Consider the following 22,565-nt stretch of genomic DNA (forward strand, 5'->3'; position numbering starts at 1 on the left):
GGGTTTAATCGTCTACTTGTGTTATGACCGATGATTAATTTCGTTTTCGTTTTTAAATGGCATCGATGATGAACCTGTTTTATTCTATTCACATGACACAACTAATTTATTTTCTCATTTCCTCAATATTGATTGATGAGTTCTGAGTAAAATCTCTCTAGCTAGTCCATTATCCAATACCCGCGTTCGTTGATGAGATTAGAAAAAAAAAGTATTGTAAGGTACTAAATTACTTGTAAATTTCGGTTAGAAAACGAGAGAGAGAGAGAAAGCTCATTCCTTGCTGAAACTTTTCTCAACTGTAATCCCCCACCCCCTAAGCCCCCCAGGGTGGCTACTAACTCAGATCTGATTCAAAAGGTTCTTAGTAAAGATTGAAAATTTTTAAACGTATAAATAAAGATTGGATTAATAGTTAAGTCAAACCACGTACGACATTAATCAAATCACTGTCTATGTACAACACCCACACAACACCTACACCACACATAAACCCTGCAACAGGCATTTATATTACTGACTTGTTATGGTAAATCTAACAGTAGTCTCCTATCATATTACAAATCATAAATATTAATATCTACATATGTTTCAATGAAAAATATATGTTTTTATATTCTCATAATTTTTTTATTTATAAACATAAAAATGTAGTAGTAAGGAAGGTAGAGACTAACCCTGATAGAGGAGAGCGCACGTTTCAATGGAGGATTCTGATGTTTTACATCGATAAACATCTTTATGGTTATCGCAAAAGTTTTCGGAAACTCTTAAATAAATCAAAGTAAAATGAAGGGAGATATAAAATTTTGTTTTTATTTGTTGGAAATATTAAACAATATCTGATTTTACCGTGACACTCTAGTAACCTTTGGGAGAAATAGATTTGATATAGGGAATTATTATACAATATGATGTGGTTCTTGAGAAAAATAGAAAGGAAAAATAAAACAAAAGGTTGAGTATTTCTGGTTTTGTCAGGGTTATTTCAGGGAATTAATATATGTGATTCTCGAGACAAATAGAAAGAAAAAACAAAAGGTTAAGTATCGTTGGTTGCGTCAGGGTTATGTCAAAGAATTAATATATGTAGTTATGGAGAAAAATAGATAGAAACAAACAAAACAAAAAGTTAAGTATCCCCAACTGCGTCAGGGTTATGTCAGGGTTATGTCAATGAATTATTATATGTGGTTCTTGAGAAAAATAGAAAGTAAAAACAAAACAAAAGGTTGAGTATTTCTGGTTTTGTCAGGGTTATTTTAGGGAATTAATATATGTGGTTCTCGAGACAAATAGAAAGAAAAAACAAAAGTTTGAGTATCCTTGGTTGCGTCAGGGTTGTGTCAGGAAATATGTGGTTCTCGAGAAAAATAGATAGAAACAAACAAAAGTTTGTGTATCCCTGGTTGCGTCAGGGTTATTTCAGGGAATTAATATATGTGGTTCTCGAGAAAAGAAAAATAAACAAAAGGTTGGGTATCCCTGGTTGCGTTCTAGGACGACAAAGCGAAATTGTACGTGCATCTCTTTCACCACCACCACCACCACCACCATCACCACAAACTCGCATGCAATATTCTCGAGTGGCCTGATGTACTTTTCCATCATTTTTTTTTCTTCTTCTTCTTCCTGTGTCTGCTTTAAAATCGATCGTATAAAAAGAACGCGTTGAAAAAAAAAAATCGATAAGAACAGAAGGGAAAAAAAATACACACACGAACGAATGAGTGAAGTGAGTGAGTGAAGTGGTGCGTTTAGGTTTTGCGTATGCTGACGTAGTCGTATATCAGGGCTGTATATAGTAAAGTGAAGAAAGTGGGGGTTAGTAAAACCTATGAGTAGGCGTCAAACTTGCGTATGCTGAAAAATGGGAAAACGTATTCGTTATAATATGATTTCCGTTGGCGTTTTCCTGCTGGTACTGCCATATATGTATGTCTGTGTGTATGTCTACTACTACCACCACTAGTGTAAAATTCGATTGGAAATTTTCCGAATGGCTGAACAAAATCATCCCGCTTGGAAACGTCTCGTCGCTTAAAACCCTGACGCAAAAATTGAAATGCCGTTAACCTCTCTTTCTTTCTGTCTCTTTCTTGCTACTACCATCTTTTATTTTTTTTAATGTTTTTATAACAGGGGTGGGGGGTGAGGATCTCTCAAGTTAATCGTTTAAGTGGATGATATCTTTTGATTTATTCTTTTTTTTTTTTTTGTTTCTATGAAAATATGAATCAATAAAAAAGAATGAATGAAAGTTTTTTAGAATGAGATGGATAGAGAGAGAGAGATTTATTGATAAATAAATTCTATTAATAATGGAGGATTTATTAAATTTTTATAAATTGTAAATATCATCAAATTTACTTTTTATCGTTTTGATGAAATTGTGAAACGAGAAACGTGTTAAAATGAGATTTGAAAAAGAGAGTGAGAGAGAGAGAGAGAGAGAGAGAATTTTTATTATATCGTTAAAAAAAAATGAATTTGTAACGCTTTTCACTATTTTTTTTTTTTTTTTCGTTTTGTCCGGTTCGATTTGAGACGACAAACAATTAACAATGACCTACATTTACAAATTAAATTTTCCTATTTTCAATGTCGTTTAAAATATCGTTTTTTTTTTTACTTTCTTTAATTTTTTTCTATTTTTATTTCCTTCCTCTCGTTATCGTTTCGTATATATAAAAGTTAGGTTATGTTCCAATGTTTCGTACACTCAACGAAATCTATTACTAACAGATGGCACTGGACTTACCCCCTATATCTTTTTCTTTTTCTTTTTAAATTAATTAGTTATTTTATATAAATAAATTAATGTAATAAAAATCATACCCGTAAGTGAATGCAACTTTGTGTCAAAAATATATATTGGGATCTCTAGCACTTGAATACCCTATCTGGTTGCTAAATTCAAAATTACAGTAGATAGGTCGAATTGCTATGCCACGTGGGATCTGTAGCATTTGAATACGCTATCTGGTGGCTAAATTCAAAATTAGAGTAGATAGGTCGAATTGCTACGTCACACCCCTGCTAGAAATCCCGATATATAATTACAGGTGAACATATAAAAGGTACCAATACAAAGTAATATTGCAGTACTCCCAAAGTTGGAAGGGAATTGGTATTGTGATGGGATTGGATATGTAATTCTACTTTTTTTTTTAATTAATTAATTATTTTATAAATAAATAAATGTAATAAAAACCTAGTTGTATGAAAATGCAACATTGTGTCAAAATTTCAAGACAATCGGTACAAATACTTTTGTGAGATTACCAATTATATATAGATAAAGGTTAGGTTATATTCAAATGTTTCACTCACTCACTGAAATCTATAGCCAACAGATGGTGCTGAACTTACTTGTATCTTTTTTAAATTAATTCATCATTTTATAAATAAATGAATGTAATAAAAACCTAACTGTATGTGAATGCAACGTTGTGTCAAAATTTTAAGACAATCGGTATAAGTATTTTTGGAGGTTAGGGATTAGAACAAACGAAATCTACATTTATATATATACAAAACATGTGTATAGACATATGTAGACATTTGCGTCACAGTGAAAATCAAGGAAAATTCGTTGTTGATAACAACATCCGATGGATCAATAATAATATCTCTTTCTATCTCCATTTTATCATTGATTCGATCACGTCCTGTTACTAAATTAATTACCTCTGACGTTTGGGGGTGGAAAAGGTGGGGATGGTTGACGCTTTAACCGCTTTAAACAATGGCGTTGATAATTCGACACCGATATATTTCAGGTTTTTCTACGATATATTGAACATTGACAGACAGAATGAGAGGTAGGATAAGATGGAAAGTGGTGTTGAAAGTAAAAAAAAAAAGGGAAAAAAAAGTATTAAAAAAAAATGGAATCTGGTTTGGTCTTTTCTAGAGTTAATAATTGAAGAAAACGTAAGCTTCTTACTCTCTCTTTCTCTTTCTGAGCTTTAAGCTCAGTGTAACTTACGTCCAACTTCATCCATTTTCATTATAATAGTACTTATCTACTTCTACGTGCTTGCGAATACCATCGATGGAATTATCCTTTGCTTGTGCCCATTCCCTTCTGTGAGATATATATGGTGGTGATATCTAAAAGGAACAAAATTCTTTCGTTGTAATACGAATTTGAAAAATTCAAGAGAGTAAACGATTTTTACTTTAAAGAAACCACAGCATTTATTTGAAAATTATTTTGCAATATTATATAATAATATTATTATAATATATTATATATATATATATATATATATTATATTTATTTTATTATTTATTTTTAATTAAATTAAATATTAATTAATTAATTAATTAATTAAGTTAATTTATATTTCATTAATGTCATTATAATATATTAAGTGTATAAACTTTGCTTCGGCTATTTTCCTACAGATGGCTTATAGAAAAAATGGCGGTAAAAAAATTATACAATATTGGGATCTCTAGCACTTGAATACGCTATCTGATGGCTAAATTCAAAATTAGAATAGATAGGTCGATTTACTACGACACGCCCCTGTCAGAAATCCCACTACACCTATTATAATGATAATATAATAATTATAATAACGTGAAATGTGTGTAATTAATCACGATGAAAATAAAAAAAGAAAAATTAAAAAAAAAAAAAAACAAGTGAAAGCCCTTTGTATAAATCAAATATGTCTGACAATTGAAATATAAATCCCACCCCTAATCCCTCCACGTGTCTCACGTTTAGACATCTTGTTTTTTTTATTTTTTTTATTTTTTTATTTTTTTTATTTTATCAATCGGACGAGATACAATTAGTGAACTGACACAACGTCGATCCTCTTTTCTTCTCCCTTTCTTTCTTTTTTTTTTTTTTTTTTTTTTGTTTGCTTTCAGTATTTTAAATTGTCATCATCGAAGAGTATGAAAAAGAAAAAGGGTGGAAAAGGGATTGACGCGTTCACATGGAAAAGGGAAAAAGATCGGACAACAGTATTGTCGTACCCTATTTTCTATATTGCACTTGGAACTTTTATACTCGCGAGAATGCAACGTCATCCCCCTCTCCTCCGCCGCCGCCCCCACCCCACTCCTTCCTCACCCTCACCCCCTGTATATTGTCGATGCAATGCAACCCCCCCCCCCCAACATCACTGCCTTGTGGCATTTGACGCGCAGCAAACTTTGATATATAAAAGCTTTTCTAGTTTTTTTTATTTTTTATTTTCTTTTCTTTTTTTTTTTTTTCGTTTTTTATTATTACTTTTTTTCTACCCTCAAGTTACGCATAAAAATAGTATACAGTAGGATAAAAAAAAAAAAGAAAAAAAAAGAATTTAAAATTAAAGTACATTCTGTTTTAATCAAACAACAACGTTGTTGATTTGAAATTTCAATCGTTCATTTTGAATGTTTCTCTTTAAAATCGAGCCACGACGTGTATACTCGTCAATCACAGAATATAACATACACTGGTTAAGAAGATACATTGGATTAAAAATATGGACTTTATTATTATACAATTGACAATTTGATTACTAATGATTAACATAAACATATATTATACGTAAAATATTTAACACCACTAATCGGCGTCACGCATTTCTCCCATGACTGACCATACCTTGAAGGAATCCTATTATAAATCAACTTTCTGACTTTTGCCCTTAGACCCTTTTTAAATAAATTCGTTGTACGAACTGGGGTAAGCTGTTTCAACCCGGTGCATACGTGGGACGGAGCGCATGAGTTCGTCTCAAATTATTTATGTTTTTTTTTTATTTGTCAGTTTTATTCCAGCATGGGCTTAAAATATTCTAAAACATCTCGAAATTTGACAATACGTTTTTGTTTGCCTCAAAAAAAAGAAAATTACAATTTCAATAGCCAACGGTTGTTACTTTATACGGCACGACGAGTATACTCGTCGATAGAAAAATTGTACCACTTCTTCATAACGAGTGTACTTTTCAATCACAGTTAATCAGGTGAATGATTTCTTGTATGCACATGTGTAATGTTCGAAAAGTCATATAAACAATATTGAATGAGAGAAATTTGATAGAGGTGTCAGTCTGCAGGTGAATCTCGAAGAGAAAGGATCATTTTTTCTGAGCTTTTAGACAACAATAGACTCTTCTATCGATTAATTAACAATTATTTTAATATTTAAATACATTCTACTTATATTATAAGACAATTTAACCCTTTGAAGTCATCATTGTTTAAGAGCAATAAAATAATTCCATTAATCAGTTAACTGTAGCACCCTCGTTTGAGAAAATGCACCGTTTGGTGTTGTCAGAATCGTGTCATGACGAGTATACACGTCAATCACAGTTAACTGTTTAAATAATAATTATATTAATATTATTTTATAAATCTCACACACACACACACACACACATTTAACTTGGAACACAATATTTATTTCATTTAATTTTATATTGATTAATTGAGAAATAATTGTGGGGTAGTATATTTGATTTCGATGAACAATGAATGCTAGTAGAAAAGAAAAATTGTCATTAATTTGTTCGCTTTAACGCGAATGAAATTTATTTTGTCGACGACATAACGAACCAAAAAAAAAAAAAAAAAAAAGTTGATGTGTGCCATTGCCAAGGGCATCAAGCCACGGAAGTGGTATAGCCACATGCTCCTCTTCTATTCATAGTCGCATTTTGTCGTGTATTACACACGTTCATGTTTCCTACACATGTCCTAAGTGAAAAAGAGAGAGAGAGAGAGAAAGAGAGAGATATCTTCTCTTGAATATTCTCATCTGGGTAGGTCAGCTTTTCTCCTTGACGATTAATGAGAGAGAGAGGGACAGAGACAGAGACAGAGAATGCATCTATTTGTTTTCTGTTCTTTTTATTTTCACCAAGATAAAAATTTAGATTGATTAATAAACATGTGTTGTACAATACATGATTGTTTGTAAATTTTTACAAAAATATTATTAAATTTTTTTTTCTTCTCAAAAAGTAAAATAAAATGAAGAAGCTTTTTAGCAGAGAGAGAGAGAAAGATAGAATAAAAGTAAAATGGTTTTTTACAAAACTGTCATTTGCCAGTTTGAAAAGACTATTACAATAAATTATTACAATTAATTAAGAAAAACAACAACAACCCCAATTTGTATTCGATTTGTTATAATTTGTTTGAGAAATGTAAACAAATGGGGGTGCGGGGGTTGAGAAAAAATTGATCACAAAAATGTCTGACGATTTGAACTCGTAGAATTTTCTTGCAATTTGTTCTCCTACAAATTTTCTTACTGTGATTTTCACAAAGCCCACACCACCCCACATCTCATCTATTTTCATCACACGAGATGAGTTGTTTCTCACTACCTTCTTCTTCTTCTTACTGAGGACAGTCTCGTCTAACCAATGCAACCGTCTCGACGGTTTTGTTTTTTGTTTTGTTTTAAACTCCAAGTAAAAAAAAAAAAAAAAAAGGAAGAAAAAAAAGCAACTTTACAGTCAAATTAAGTGTGTCCATGAATGAAATTGTTGTTTAAATTCACTAACACACATTAAAAAAAAAAATAAAAAGGAGTCGTACATTTTGAATACAATTGATGAATTAATTGATTATCATCAACGAATGGAATGGGTCGTATCGTACATTCGATTAGGCGAGGTAAGTAAAAATAATTATACTTAAATTGTTAATAATAATAATATTTGGTTGACAATGAAATAATTACGGATTTTTTTTTTGTTTTTTTTTTTTTCAAAGAAAATCATTGGTTAAATGATTATTGAATGAAAAGAAACTTTTCTCTGAGCTAACAAAATTGTTCTTTCTCCCCGCCCCCCACTTTAATCCCAATTCCCCCCACTCCGTCAATGTCGGTCCCAATCACGTGATTTCACTGACTGTGTAATCATGGTTTTACTGTAATAATGGGATAGATTCAACTGCAAGAATTTTATCTCAAAACACACAATACAATATATATACAAAATTCTATTATTCAAAAGACAACTCTGTGTGTGTGTGTGTGTGTATGTGTATGTGTGTGTGTGTGCAACGATTAAATAAAATAAAATAAATGAAAATGTAAAATACCAACTGGTTTATTCACGAATTTGTTTACAAGGAAAATCACATGAAGATGTCACATCGTCATCTATATAAATGCAACAATTTTCTAATGAAAACGATGATGAAATATTTGTGAACCGTAACTAAAGAAAAGAAAAAAAAAAGGAAATTGACGAAAAAAGAAAATGATAAAAAAAAAAAAAAAAAAAAAAAAGGGGTTGAAAAGAGAAAAGAAGAATTTCATGGAAGAAGAATTAGAGCCAACGTCGAACTCTTTTTTTTTTTCTTTTCTGTTACAGAGCCGAAGAAGGAAAAGACTGAACAGAGTGCAAATGGCGGACTATCGCCAAGTGCCGAGACTCAGGTCAATCAGAGCACGACTACGAGCGTTGCGGTGCCGGTTTCAGGCACAACCCCGAATACAGGGGATCAACAAAAGCCGAATAGGCCGAACACCCTTGATGCCAGGGTTGTAGCCAGGAGGCTAATCTTGTTCGACAGTGAGTACATTCTATTAGGGTGGGGAGGGGTGCGGCGAGGGGAGGGGTACGGGGAGGGGGGGACCAAAAAGTAATCCAAATTTTTCTTTATTGACGATGAAACATTTATTTATTTAAAGAAATTTTAATCCCTTGCACTCGAGATCATTTTACATGTACTTTAAAAGTCATATTTATAAACAAACAAACAAACAAACGTAGGATAAATAATCAAATTTCATCAATTGATTTATTTTTATATCAAAAACAAACAAAATTTGTGAAATATTATACTCTGTAATTAGTTTTTGAATGATATTTCGTAAAACAATAGTCAGGATGTATCCTAGGTGTTTATCAGGACACGTATCACAATAAAATGCTACCTTGTCGCCTATCTCCAGGTGTATTACGTTCAGAGTAAACCTTACAGTCCCTTTTCAACCCTTTAAGTATTATCTTTAAAAAAATATCTTATCACAGATCGTAAATAAGTAGATAGAGTAGCAAAAGGTTTCAAATCAGCCAGTGGGCGCCGTATCAGCGCCGCTCGAGTTGCCACTTCAATCTGCCGGGCGCTCGAATGCAAAGGGTTAAATGCTAATCAACAAATTTGTTTTATCATTTTCTAATACAAATTGTCTTACGTAAAAGAAATTGTTTAATTTCCTTTTTTAAAAAGTCCTTCAATTTTTCATTGACACCCCTTATATTATTATACGAAAATATCATCCTCTTTCTACTTCCACGTTTTCCTATTGGCTCAGAGAAAAGTTTTATTACTTTTTTTCCAAAAAAAAAAAAAAAAAAAAAAAAAGCAGATATATATATAAAAAGAAATTATACCGAATGAAAAAATAAGGTGGGGATATAAGAAAGTGGTGGGGGAAGTACAGGGACAGATGGAGGGGGAAATTTAAACACGTCAAATATTATGCATATTATTATTATTATGTTCTAAACATTATGTTTTATCACGATACGCATGTATTTTTTATTTTAGGTTATATTTTAAGTTATGTTTAACACGTTGCCGCTAATGACGGCTATAGTCGTCCGATTTTTGTGGTTTCTAAGCACGATCGTCAAATTAAAAGTGTGCGGCAACGTGTTAATTAATGGTGCAATAATACGATTGTTAATTTATCTAAAAATAAAATGAAAGCTTCTGGCATGTTGATAATGCGATATTATGGGCGGTGTTTTAATAGCATTACTTGATTAAAAAAAAAACCAAAGATAAATAATAAAAAATACAACAACAAAATATCTCATAGATAACACGATGAGAGAGAGAGAGAGGAATGTTGTGTGATAGTTGAAATATTTCATTGCGGTTCTAAACCCGAGACACCCAATTTGTTGTCAGAGTTTGCAACTTTATCGTTTAGATTGTACACTAAATAAACTACGTGGTTCAAATATACTATATATATACATATACACTCGTAAAACATATAAAATTTGTTGTTTTATTTAAGAAAGAGAGAATGATTGGTAGATGATAAATAGGATTCGTACATGTTATTTAACAAAATAAAGATCTTCAAATTGTATGAAGATTAGTCACTCGTTCCACGAATATTTTCTAAGTTTTCTTGGTGACAAAAAGGTATGAGGGGTTGGGGTTGGGGTTGGGGGGGGGGGAGGGCAATGATCATCATTGCCAAGATTTTCTTGGCTTTGAGATGAGTGTTTAATCGCGAATGAGTGTGTAAACCTTAAAAAAAGAAAAATTCTCACTTATTTTACTTGTCCCTGTTCTATATAAAAGTTATTATTGATAAATGTGTAAATTAATCGTTGTGTGATTTATTATTTTTGATTACAGTGGAAAAGGGTGTTCTCGATCAAAGCGCCGAAAATCAACAACAGGTAATAGAAAGGTGCTATCCATTACCACCTCAAAACACTTTGATGTTGTCGGAGCTTCCGGAACCACCAATTCCTTTGAGCGAAATAGGACCGATTCCACCACCGCCGATGTTCAGCTCGCCAAGTCCCACGATGGTGACGAGGCAGCGACAACAACAAATCCCATTATCGGATTGCGAAGACGAAGGTAAGGGTTTATTAAGTTTTATTTGTTGTTTTCTTTATCTATCAACTAATTAATATTTTTCTCTTTATGTAAATACATCCTACGAACAATCCTTTTTTACTTTCTGATTGAGATATCAATTTGTTTTTATTATCAAAATAAATGAAAATCAAATTTGTAAATGTAATTAATGAAAAGTATTGGATTGGCAAATAAATGATTGCGGATTTTGTCGATAGATGGCTTTTTCAAATCAGCAATGATTTAGTTACCAACCCAATAGTTTGTGTTCGAATGGGTGTAATTAATATTTGAACAAGGAAGGATCATTTTAAGTACCCGTTTTAATATAAAACTGATATGACAGTGTACGTGTCCTTCGTAGATGACGAAGATATCGACGTGGAGGAGGAGGACGATAATCTTTACGTCTTTAGGGTGTCTCAACCAGATCCAGCTATCGATACATCTAGGATCGAGGAAATACCAGCGAAAGAGCCTAAATTTCATGCGATGCCATTGAAAAGTGCATTGAAGAAAAAAGGATCTGGTAGTGGTCCTGGTACACCGCAAAATACGCCGACGCAGGAGAATAGGCCATTGACTCTTCGTCAAGAACTTCATGCTTCGTTCAAGTTAGTTCATCTTTATATGAAAACACACACAACCCTAATAGCGAACACTTAGAAAAACGTATTCATCGTATTTTTCGCGCATGTACGAGAACGAGAATTGGGATGGGGAATTTATGAATACAATGGGGGATCGACATTTTCGCGATTTCTTTTCATTCAAATTTTCAAAAGTCTAGCTCGTCGAGAGAGTAGTCTTTCATAAAAAGAACAAAAAAAATTGTAATTTCTTGAGCAATCCTACTACCACTACTTTTTCAGAGAACTGTTCGTTCGCGACTTGAACATTTCGTTAAAAGCCACTCGGACGTGGCTCTCTTTTATTTCATTTGTATTCAAGAAAAAATAAAAAAAAAAAACAAAAATCTCGAATTAAACTGGAATATCGTTTTATACATTAGAGGGTTTACATTTTCAAGATATAGGTTAGATCAAACGATGTTCCAGCGTGAATCGTTCAAATGATTTTTTTAGGGGGGTTTACATTTTAAAGAAATAGGTTAGATCAAATGATGTTCAAATGATTTTTACATTGTACGCTGCTATATCATTAACATATCAATCGCTAGTAAAACAATCGTATTTTTCTTATGCTTAACCAGAAGGCCACCGTTGAGGCCAAGGATGAGAATATGGTAATTGGACATTGGTCTAATTAAGCATGCGCGCGAACCGATGTAATATTATATATTATATATGATATATGTATAAATATTGTATAAATATTGTATATATCTTGAATCCCATATAATGGTTGATTGTAAAGAACCAAAATGTTCTAGTCTTTCCGTTGACCTCTGTCTGTCTGCCTCTGTGTCGAACGCCATAAGCATGGGACGTTCGATCTTAAGCATGAGAAAACCTTAGGGAAATCCATGAAAAATACTCTTTTTTCACCTATTATGCTTCTCATATCAAAATTTATGTACATATATACATGTATTATATAATAATACATATACACGGTACGTTCTGATTTATGCATGTAATCTTATTTTATTTTAACACTAGATATACTACCACCATTTTCATTATACAACACTAGTCAAAATGACTGGTGTATAAACAAAAATGCTTTTTAAAGCTTCCAGTTTTTATTTTAATAGATAAATGAATTTATAGACATTATTAAATAAACAAAAGGCTTAATTATTTACAAAAATCAAATGTTACATGAAGACTGGTCTGGTATATATCTAGTGTTTAATACAGTAATTTCCTATTATATTTTGAAATAGTTTAACAAATAATTATGAGTATGATTTTTCTTTTACAAACTATACACTAGCACTATGCAATATTTATAATATCTATGCTTTATATTTATCACAAAAGAAAACAAACAATCAAACGAGCATCGAACAATGACCGATGTTTTCCATCATCATCCACATTTACTATCTTTCATGCAACATCCTTTTGTTAAACTCAATCCTCTACCAGTTACTAATTATTTCTAAAAAGACAAACGGGATTACAAAACTTCTCACTCTTTTATTCCTATTTCACATTAATTTATGTTTTATTTGAAATTAATTGAATAACATATATATATATATATATAGTCAAACGTAGTTTGTTTCTGATTGAAATTATTCATCATAACCTTTAGAATTTGATTATAAAATTAAAAAAAATAAGAAACAATGAATTAATGAGACAAATTTTTGTTGTCAATCCTACGTTCTTCCAGCAGTCGACCAGTCAGATTTGGACTTGCTTTACCATGCACATTGGAAAATAAGGAAAATGCAAGGCCTTATGTGATTCGAGAGGACGTTGATGGTGATGGCAGTGATGGCCAAGTCCTTTACAGGGACGATTATGATGATGAGAAAAGTAAGAAGAATCATATATGATTTGTATGAAATAAAATTCATGTGAAGTATTCTATGAAAATTGTGTTGTTGTATTTTTGCAGCTCGATTGGCAGCTAAAATTGCACGCAAAGAATCACTTTCGTTGAAGCTAGCCCTTAGGCCTGATAGACAGGAACTCATCAATAGAAATATTCTTCAATTGCAAACGGACAATGAAAGGCAGGAAACGAAAGAAGCCATTGGTGCTCGACTTATCAGGTTAGTTAATTCTTCTTGTTTATGTTAATTGTATGGCTAATAATGAGTACAACATTAAATCATTTGAAATCATTTTAGGCGGCTAAGTATGCGTCCTACTCAAGAGGAATTGGAAGAACGAAACATTTTGAAAAGTAAGCTCATTTCTTCTTCATTTATCATTACAATTATCAAATGACACTGACTTCAATAAAAAGAAGAAATTAAATTGAATACAATAAACAATATACTACAAGTTTAAATTTGTTTTTTTTTTTTTTTTAGAACAAAGTCCTGCCGAGGAGAAGAAGCAGAAAGAAGAGAAGAAACGTTATCTTTTAAGAAAATTAAGCTTTCGACCAACCGTTGAAGAACTTAAGGAAAAAAAGGTATTTTAAATGATAAACATATATATATATATATATATATTTATATCACATCGTAGATGGTGATGTCTACGTGTCTCATTTATTTGAAAATCTTGCAGCATCTGGAAAAATGATGAGAAGAGTAACGTTTATAGAGATTAATTTATCTAATTATCTTTTTTATATATATATATATATATATATATATATATATATATATATATGTATATGTATATATTTTTAACAGTTTTTCCAAAACGGTAATACCTAATCTCTGTTATTATATAAAAATGAAAATGTATTGGGTTGTACGGAAAGTGATTTCGTTATTCTTTTGTGAAAATGAAGACAATTTTCGTTTCCAGGTTAAACCTAGGCCCTTCAAGTTAGCTTAAATAGTTACATTTGATAAATTTAACCTCTCACCGATCTTACGTTTTGGTATTTGTTGATTTGCATCAACTAATGACTTTATTGTCTTAGGAAAAAACAAAATTACTTTCTGAACAATTCAATAAATAGTATGAGTTGTTAAAACGAAAAGGAGATGAGATGTATGATTTTCATTTGGTATAACCTAAAAAAAATAATATATTTTCTCTGATTTTATAGATCATAAGATTCAACGATTACATCGAGGTTACACAAGCTCACGACTACGATAGAAGAGCCGATAAACCATGGACACGATTGACTCCTAAAGATAAAGCAGCCATTCGGAAAGAATTAAACGAATTCAAGAGTTCCGAAATGGCCGTTCACGAAGACAGTCGACATCTTACCAGGTAAATAAAATCAATTTGAAACAAAGTATTGGAGGGTTGTTTGGAAAAATTCGTGCCGATTTTCGGTAAATGGCCATTAAGTTGTTTTACTAACAAAAAAAAAACCTGAGAAGTTTTGGAAGGGAGAAAAATTGGAAAGTTACCCTTAAAGATGGAGAAAGATTGTGAAACAAAATGGCACTTATATATAATTTAATACATATATATATAGAAAAGAATGTGAGACCCAAGACGTGGTAAGGTGGATAAGAAGGAGGAGAAGAGAGTGGTGAGACCATGTAGACAGAATGGACGACAGTAGGCTGCCGAAAGTGGCAAAAATAGGAAAGATAGGAACAACAAGATCACCGGGAAGACCTCCAAAATGGTGGTATGAAAGCTGGACATCGGTGTCGCAGGAACAACAAACGCCTTGAAGATGTCTATACGGCTAAAATATAACAGGACATAGTGTCCTAACAAAAAGATAAAGAAGAAGAAAAAGAAATAAATACCAAATGCTTTGCGTTTCAATTTTCCATCAAAATCGGCACGAATTTACCGAACAATCCAATAATTGTGATATACGAGTATTCAATATTTGTAAACATTTGATAATTTGATTTTTCAGGTTTCATAGGCCATGACAATTGCAATGTGTAAAGGTGCTACAGTGTGGTGCAGGTGTAATTGGTGAAGGTGGTGCAGTGTGCTTGTTGTTGCCTCGTGTTGAAGCTGGATAAATCGGATTTGCGTCTACCGTAAATGAAATATAAACGGAAGTACGTGATAATCGATTAGTGGCTCGAAGACGTGGAAAACAAAAAATAATAATAATAATGGAAGGAAAATACTTTGACGTTGCAAATCGTGATTTTTGTTTAATCGGTCATTTTGCGCATAGTTTAATCTATTAATCTCCGTAATCATCATCATCATCATCGTCAGCATCATCATCGTCGTCGTCGTCGTCGTCGTCATCGTCGTCGTCATCGTCGTCGTCCTCATCGTTGCCATCGTTATATCATCATGATTTTCATAACGACGTTGTGTTCTCATCGTCATCCAATGGAGATTCATGATCAGCAACGTCAACTATAATTGTTTTAGCGTTCTAACAACGCCAATGAAGATTGTGATAGGATCATTTGCCTAGTTTAAAAAGAAATCTAATTAATGATGAAGGATTACTCGTCAAAATATTACCACGCTTTTCGAAGGAACGTTCGCATCTACGCTCACAAAGTTATGTCATCTTTTTCAGACATTTTATTTTATTGTTTTAAATATGTTTTCTTCTTCTTCTTCTTCTTTCTCTTCTTCTTCATCTTCTTCCTCTTATGCTTTTCTACCTCCTTTGAGGTTATCAATTGTTGAAATGAATTTTTTAAAAATATTTTATAAATGAAATATATTTTCATTGAACGTGTAATTGTTTTTCTTTTTTGTTTTTTGTGATTTTAATCGTGGAATTTAAAAAAAAAAAAAAAAACGTTAAAATATTTAAGCGCAACCAAAGGATTATTATCAAATAGTTGTTAATATTCTTTTGGTTTATTTGTGTTTTTATTAATTTCGTACACGAACGCGTATATGCCGACGAGTCCTTACAAACCCATATATGAGAATAATAAATAAGAAAAAAATCATCTTTGTGAATGAATCAATTGTGACTCTTTTGTGTCACCCAGTATTTATTGCTATATACTCTCATAATAATTCATTTTTATTCAATTTAAAGATTAGTCTACTAAAAAAAAAAAAGTATTAGTCCCTTTTCATCTTCATATTCTTTTTTTTTATTTTTTTTTTATTTTTATTTTATTTTTTTTTTTTTTTTTTTTTAACTCTCTCCATTGGTATATCAATTTTTTTTGTTTGATAGGATAACAAAAGTATATTTAAAAAAAAAAAATAAATAAATAAATAAATAATCAGATATCATTCATAAATATATTTCAAGAAATGATGACAATCGATAAGAATATTTGATCAACGAACAAATAATAAAAAAAAAAAAAAAAATAAAAAAAACAAAATGGAAGCTAAAGGGAAAACACGCGTAATGAACAAAAAAAAAAAAAAAAAAAGAACAAAGAAAACTTTTCCTTTACTGCCAGATATTATTTTTCATAGGGTGTTGCCTTAATAAAAAAAAAAAAGAGCAAAAGAATTATGACTAAAAATATTAACTAATCGAATTTTGTCTGTTTTTGAAAAAACAGCTGTATATTTTGCAATTTCTTTTTTTGTTTGTTTGTGTTTGTCTGCCTGTACAGGAATATACATATGTATATTAGTGATTATAATTATCATTATTTTATTAATATTGTTTAATAATATTATTATTATTATTATTATTATTTTATTATTTTATTAATCATTAATCATTAAATCATTAAATCATTATCATTGTCATCTTCATCATTATAACATTTATTATTATTATTATTATTATTATTATTATTATTATTATTATTATTATTATTATTATTATTATTATTATTATTATTATTATTATTATTGTTGGTAGTCATTGATTGGTGACTCTGCGGTTCTAATTAAGTTCGATCCACCATTTTGTTTTAATTGCAAAATGAAATTGAAACGAAAAATTTGCCAATACTTTCATTCACGTACAACGTGTTTTATATACGTCATGCATATATATATGTATATTATTATACATGAGGAAAAAAAATCTTTGTTACATTTTAAAGATCATCCAATTGAAAAAGAAACAGAAAAAAAGAAATATTTTTTGAGAAAGAAGCAAAAAAAAAAAACATTACCTACCAAAAAACAAAAAACAAACAAAGTAATTAGAAAAAGAAAGAAAGAACGAAAGAAGAAGAAGAAAATTCGCCAAAAAAAATTATTAATGTATAAACAAAAATTATTACAGTCACATTAATTATGACTATATGAAAAATAATTAAACGAAGAAAGAAAGAAAGAAAGAAAGAAGAAAAAAAAATAAAGAAGAAACATATATGAAAAAGAAAATATAATTAATTAATTAATTTATTAATTAATTAATTGAATGAATGAATGAAAACCGAACGAAGATGAAATTAGAAAGAAAACAAAAACAAAAGCAAAAACAAACAAACAAAAAAAAAACATAAAAACTACTTTCGCACGCATTCCGTTTATTATAAATCTTGTGCAGCTTGTATAACCTCGCTCGTAGATTTTTAAAATTCTCTTTCCATGTTAACCCTTAAATTTAAACGGGTTTTCTATTTGCGGTATGATGATGATGATGATATATTTTAAGATGAAGAAGACAAAAAAAAAATTAAACATATTTAAAAAAAAAAAAAATAATATGAATGTAGAAAAGAGGAAAAAAAAACAAACAAAGAAAAAAAAATACTCTTTAGGCAATGTAAGTTTTGAAAGAAAAGAAAAAAAAGAAAAAAAGAAAACAATGAGATACAAAAGATAAAATATATATTTAATTTTGATGATTAATGAGACTGTATTCTCTCTCTATCTCTCTACTGTATAAATCCTCCACTGGATGATGATGTATTTTTAAGGATGTTTGGGAGGTGGTACAATTGTGAAGATAATTGAAGTTGCCAAATAATTGTTTTATTTAATTTTAATTTTAATTTAAGTATCTACGTTTTTTTTCTTTTTTTTTTTTGTTTTTTTTTTTTACTGTATATTATGAAATAAATGAATTTTGTTAATGCTAGAAAGAAAATGTATTTTAAGGGGGGCGAAGGGGAAGGGGTAGGGGAGAGGGAGGCGAGGGGGGACTGTAAAAGTAATGTAAAATATGCATGTCAATTTTTATATTATAAATAAACTTTAATTAATGACCGATTAATTATTAAACAATTTGCATTACTAGATGAAGAAGAAAAAAAAAAAAGAAAAAAAAGGTGGTTGTTGATAACAAAGGTTTTATTTGTGTTATTGATTAAAAATACAAACTTGTTTGAAAATGTATTCGTTCAAATGTAAGGTTAGAAAAGCGCCATTACTTTCTTCTGCGTCATCACGTAATATACAATGAAAAAAAAGAAAAAAAAAACAATATGGAGGCAATTTTAGTCAATTCAATAATGTTGAATTTAATAGGAAATGATTAATAATATAACAAAAATTGTAAACTTTTGACAGTAAAATAATTGTTTTCATTTGAAATGAATACCCAAAACAAAAAAACAAAGAACAAATGTTTAAATTAAATTTCGAATTAATTTTGAATTAGTGTGTATTAATATAAATAATACTTAAATGTTAAATTATATTATTAATGTGTTTTAATTTGTTACTGATGATGATGTGGTGAGTCACCATAAAAATCACACATAATTGTAATTAATTATTTTCAATTGCAATAACTTTTAAACAACATACATGTAACGTATCAATTGAAAATATTAACTTTTTAGTATACTTTTTGATATATATATATGTACCCAAACATCCTTAATCAAAACAATGATTGAACTTAAGAGAATCATGAGGATAAAAAGAAGATGGCGATTGAACATAAAGAGAACAAAAAAAAACACAAAAAAATAAAGAAAAGAACAAACAAAAAGAATAATAATAATAATAATAAGAGAAGAAGAAGAAGAAGAAGAAGATGGTGAGAAAGAAGAAGAAAAAAAAAAAAAGATAGAAAAAAATAATATTTCTTCTCGGTTATATTATAAATCTAGTTTTTTGACATAGAACGTGTCCAATTGGGTGAGAAGATCTAAAAAAAAAAAAAACACTGATATAATGATCATTCTCTTTTTACACCCATTGAAATAATAAACTCAGCAGTTCGATAATAATTAATTAAACACAATTGTCAACACTTCGAGTTGTATCGGGTAAACAAACAAAAAATATATATATATATCCGATTCAAATATTAACTTCCAAGGGAACCATGAAGACGTGTACGTGATATATGAGAAAAGATAATGATGTATTATAAAAGATACATAAATAAAAAAAAAAGAATAAGAAGTTGGAAGTGATGAAGAAGAAGATGAAGATGAAGATGAAGAAGAAGAATAATAATAATAATATAAGAAAGAAAAAAAAAACAAGAACGTCTCTCGTTCCATTGGTCGAGTGATGTGACTACCATGTAGTCAACCAGAATATCCATTTCGGATTGCCTGAGAAATTTAAGGGATATATGATGTAGTATATGAATGGATGGGTCCGTAACATGAATGAATGTGTTTCAAATGATTCGGACGCAACCGATGTGATATATTAAATATATATATATACACATATATATATATATATATATATATGTTTTTATTGCATGTGTGTGTGTGTGTTGTGTGTGATATGTGAAAAGGGGGATAATGTAAGCATAATGATGAAGTGTGTGTGTACGTTATAAACAAATAGAAACAAAAGAAAAATGCGAAGAAAAGATGATCGAGATGAGAGAAAAAGAAAGGATTAATTTTAAATGAAATAAAACAAGTAGAATTATAAAAATGTGTGAAAAGAATAAAAAAAACAATTTCAAAAATGAAGAAGGAAGAAGAAGAAGATGATGATGATGATGATGATGATGATTTTCTTTCTTCTTCTTCTTCTTCTTCTTCTTCTTCGTGCTTTGTTGGGCCTGTTGTGCTAAAAACTAATTTTCATTTTTCTCATGTCGTTTTGCGTGTTCGCAGAATAATTAATTGGATGAAGAAAAGAGAATGCACAGGGACTTTTCGATAAAAAAATGGCTGACGAGATTATGGGGAAATGATTTTTTGTGTATATATATTAAATGGAAGAAAGAATGAAAATAAATAAATAAATAAAAAAAGAAATAAAGAAAAAGACAAACAATGAGATAATGAGAAGAAGAAGATGATGATGATGATGATGATGATAATGATGATGATGATGATGGAATATGCATACTGTAAAACACATCGCAATATAAACATCCATAATTTAAATAACGCTACGATAATTATGCAATTGTAACCGATACACATTTACCTATTAAAAAAAAAAGAAAAAAAAAAACACCTACATTTTAGAAATGAAATTATAATGCAAAGCGATACATCATATGCATATATAGTTATATATGTATAATAATATTATTACTATTACTATATTATTATGATTATGATTATGATTATGATTATGATTATGATTATTACTATTATTTTTATTTTTATTTTTATTGTATAAACGCGTACAATATGATGTTGTATGTGTTGTATTTTCCAACACAGATAGTTGATATATATTTCGTGTACAAAAGTGAAACTCAACTGAAAAATAAAACTGTTGAACATGTCATACATACAACAGTGGTCAAGAGAAAGCTCGTAAAAAAAAAAAAAAAGTTTGTATAGGAAAAAAAAAAAAAAGAATAATAATAATATTAATAAATGTCGGGAAAGAAAGATGGAGGTTTTTAAATAGTAGAAAAGTCGAATTAAGAACGGAAATAAATAATAAAAAATAAAAAAGAAGAACTAATCAAACTCTCTCTCTCTCTCTCTCTCTCTCTCTCTCTTGATTTTGATGTGCAACGAACACACAGTCATAAAACTCGTTCAAAAGCATTCGATCGATAGTGATATTAATTCAAGGAACATAATCGATATTAATTTTATATCTAATACAATAAGCAAACAAATAAGACCCGAACGTTCACGCTCTGATAATCAGCTTTTTTCTTATTTTTTTTTTTTTTTAATAAAAGTAAATACATTAAAAAAAAAAATAAATATACGTAATACATAAATACATAAAATACATCGATAAAAAAAAAAATTAAAAAAAAAAAAAAAAGAATTCTTCAGCTCTCATCGCCTTCCTCTTTCTTCGTATTTCATGTCGAAAAAAAAAAAAAAAAGGTATCCCTTTCTTTATGCAAACTTGATATTTGCAAACGATACATAATTTTTGATTTTTTTTTTTTTTTTTTATCATTTTTGTCAAACATATTATCTTCTGTAATTATTCAAATGAATTATTATCTATTACTTGTGAAAAAGTATCTTTTGAACTTTTGATTTTAAGTCACGTAATCAAATTTTATTATAAGCTCTTTTTTTTTCATACATCGCAATAGACCACCTTTCGCTTAGTAGTTGCACTTATCAATTTGGCTATAATATGCTTTTTGAATAATTATTAAGAAGAAAAAAAAAAAAAGAAAAAAAAACAAGATGATAAATAAGAGACAAAAAAAACATTGTAAAAGATGATTAAAGAGATGACTAATGTGTCAGAATTTTATTACAAAATTGAATTATTGTTTGCAGGAAAAAGAAAAAACAAGAAATAAGGTGTATACTCGCGTTATATTAACACTTTGACTGCCATATTGGATTTTATATGACCGACCGGCCATGTTTCTCCTGAGACACTACGGTGGTCATTGATCAACTAAATGAAAATTGAAAATTTAGTGTATTTAAATATAACCATCGATACTTTGAAATAAAAAGTGTGCTACTATTGAACAATTACAATTTATTATTATTATTTTGTTATTATATTCTTTAAATAATAAAAATAATGCAGTAGCCATGTTGATCTTGATATGACCGGCTATGGTTTCTCTTGAAACACTACACTGGTCGTTGATCAACTAAATGAAAATATTAAAAGTTAATTTATTTAAATATGACCGATATTATTGTAGATACTTTGAAATAAATAATGCAATGGCGTCCTGAGCAAAACGTGACAGTCAACATGGCATTTCAACATGGCAGTCAAAGGGTTAAATAACAAATATCGATTGCAGAATTATAAATACAAAAAATGAAAATAAAACTCGCCGTTATATCGACACACACGAATAATGAACGAATGAACAAATGAACGAACCGAACGATCGATCTTCTTTGTTGTATTATATCTTACGATTAGTGATTAATTAATATCGATAAAAAAAAAAAAAGAAAGAAAAATAAACAATTAACGAACAATAAAAGATAGATAATAATTTAAAACGACGGAAGAATAAAACAAAAATGGAGGAGGGGGGCTGTTTATTAAAGGGATTCGTCGATAGTAGGCGCTACTTCAGCATTTTGTTTCGTCAATTATGTTTTACAGTAAAAATGAGAAAAAGTACGTGTAAAAACATTAAGAAACAAAACAAAACAAAAAAAAGAACAGCAGAACAAATTTTCATGCTTATTGTCGTCCAATTGAAAAAAAGAA

At 29.8% G+C, this 22,565-nt stretch overlaps 1 protein-coding gene across 1 annotated transcript in view; it reads left to right on the forward strand.

Moving 5' to 3' along the window:
* Positions 1–18,392, forward strand: part of LOC107066343 (uncharacterized) — a 112,286-nt gene extending 93,894 nt beyond the window's left edge. Inside the window, exons 28-37 of the mRNA XM_089175072.1 lie at positions 8,352–8,552; positions 10,363–10,593; positions 10,940–11,207; positions 11,807–11,839; positions 12,898–13,043; positions 13,126–13,282; positions 13,361–13,416; positions 13,547–13,650; positions 14,242–14,414; positions 15,025–18,392. Coding sequence (XP_089031198.1) covers positions 8,352–8,552; positions 10,363–10,593; positions 10,940–11,207; positions 11,807–11,839; positions 12,898–13,043; positions 13,126–13,282; positions 13,361–13,416; positions 13,547–13,650; positions 14,242–14,414; positions 15,025–15,040 — 1,385 coding nt within the window. The 3' untranslated portion in view covers positions 15,041–18,392. The remainder of the gene's footprint in view (positions 1–8,351; positions 8,553–10,362; positions 10,594–10,939; positions 11,208–11,806; positions 11,840–12,897; positions 13,044–13,125; positions 13,283–13,360; positions 13,417–13,546; positions 13,651–14,241; positions 14,415–15,024) is intronic.
* The last annotated feature ends 4,173 nt before the right edge of the window (positions 18,393–22,565 follow it).

Source organism: Polistes dominula, unplaced genomic scaffold (genome assembly GCF_049000335.1).
Source record: "Polistes dominula isolate Pdom_NZ unplaced genomic scaffold, Pdom_raw_medaka contig_29, whole genome shotgun sequence".
NCBI lineage: Eukaryota > Metazoa > Arthropoda > Insecta > Hymenoptera > Vespidae > Polistes > Polistes dominula.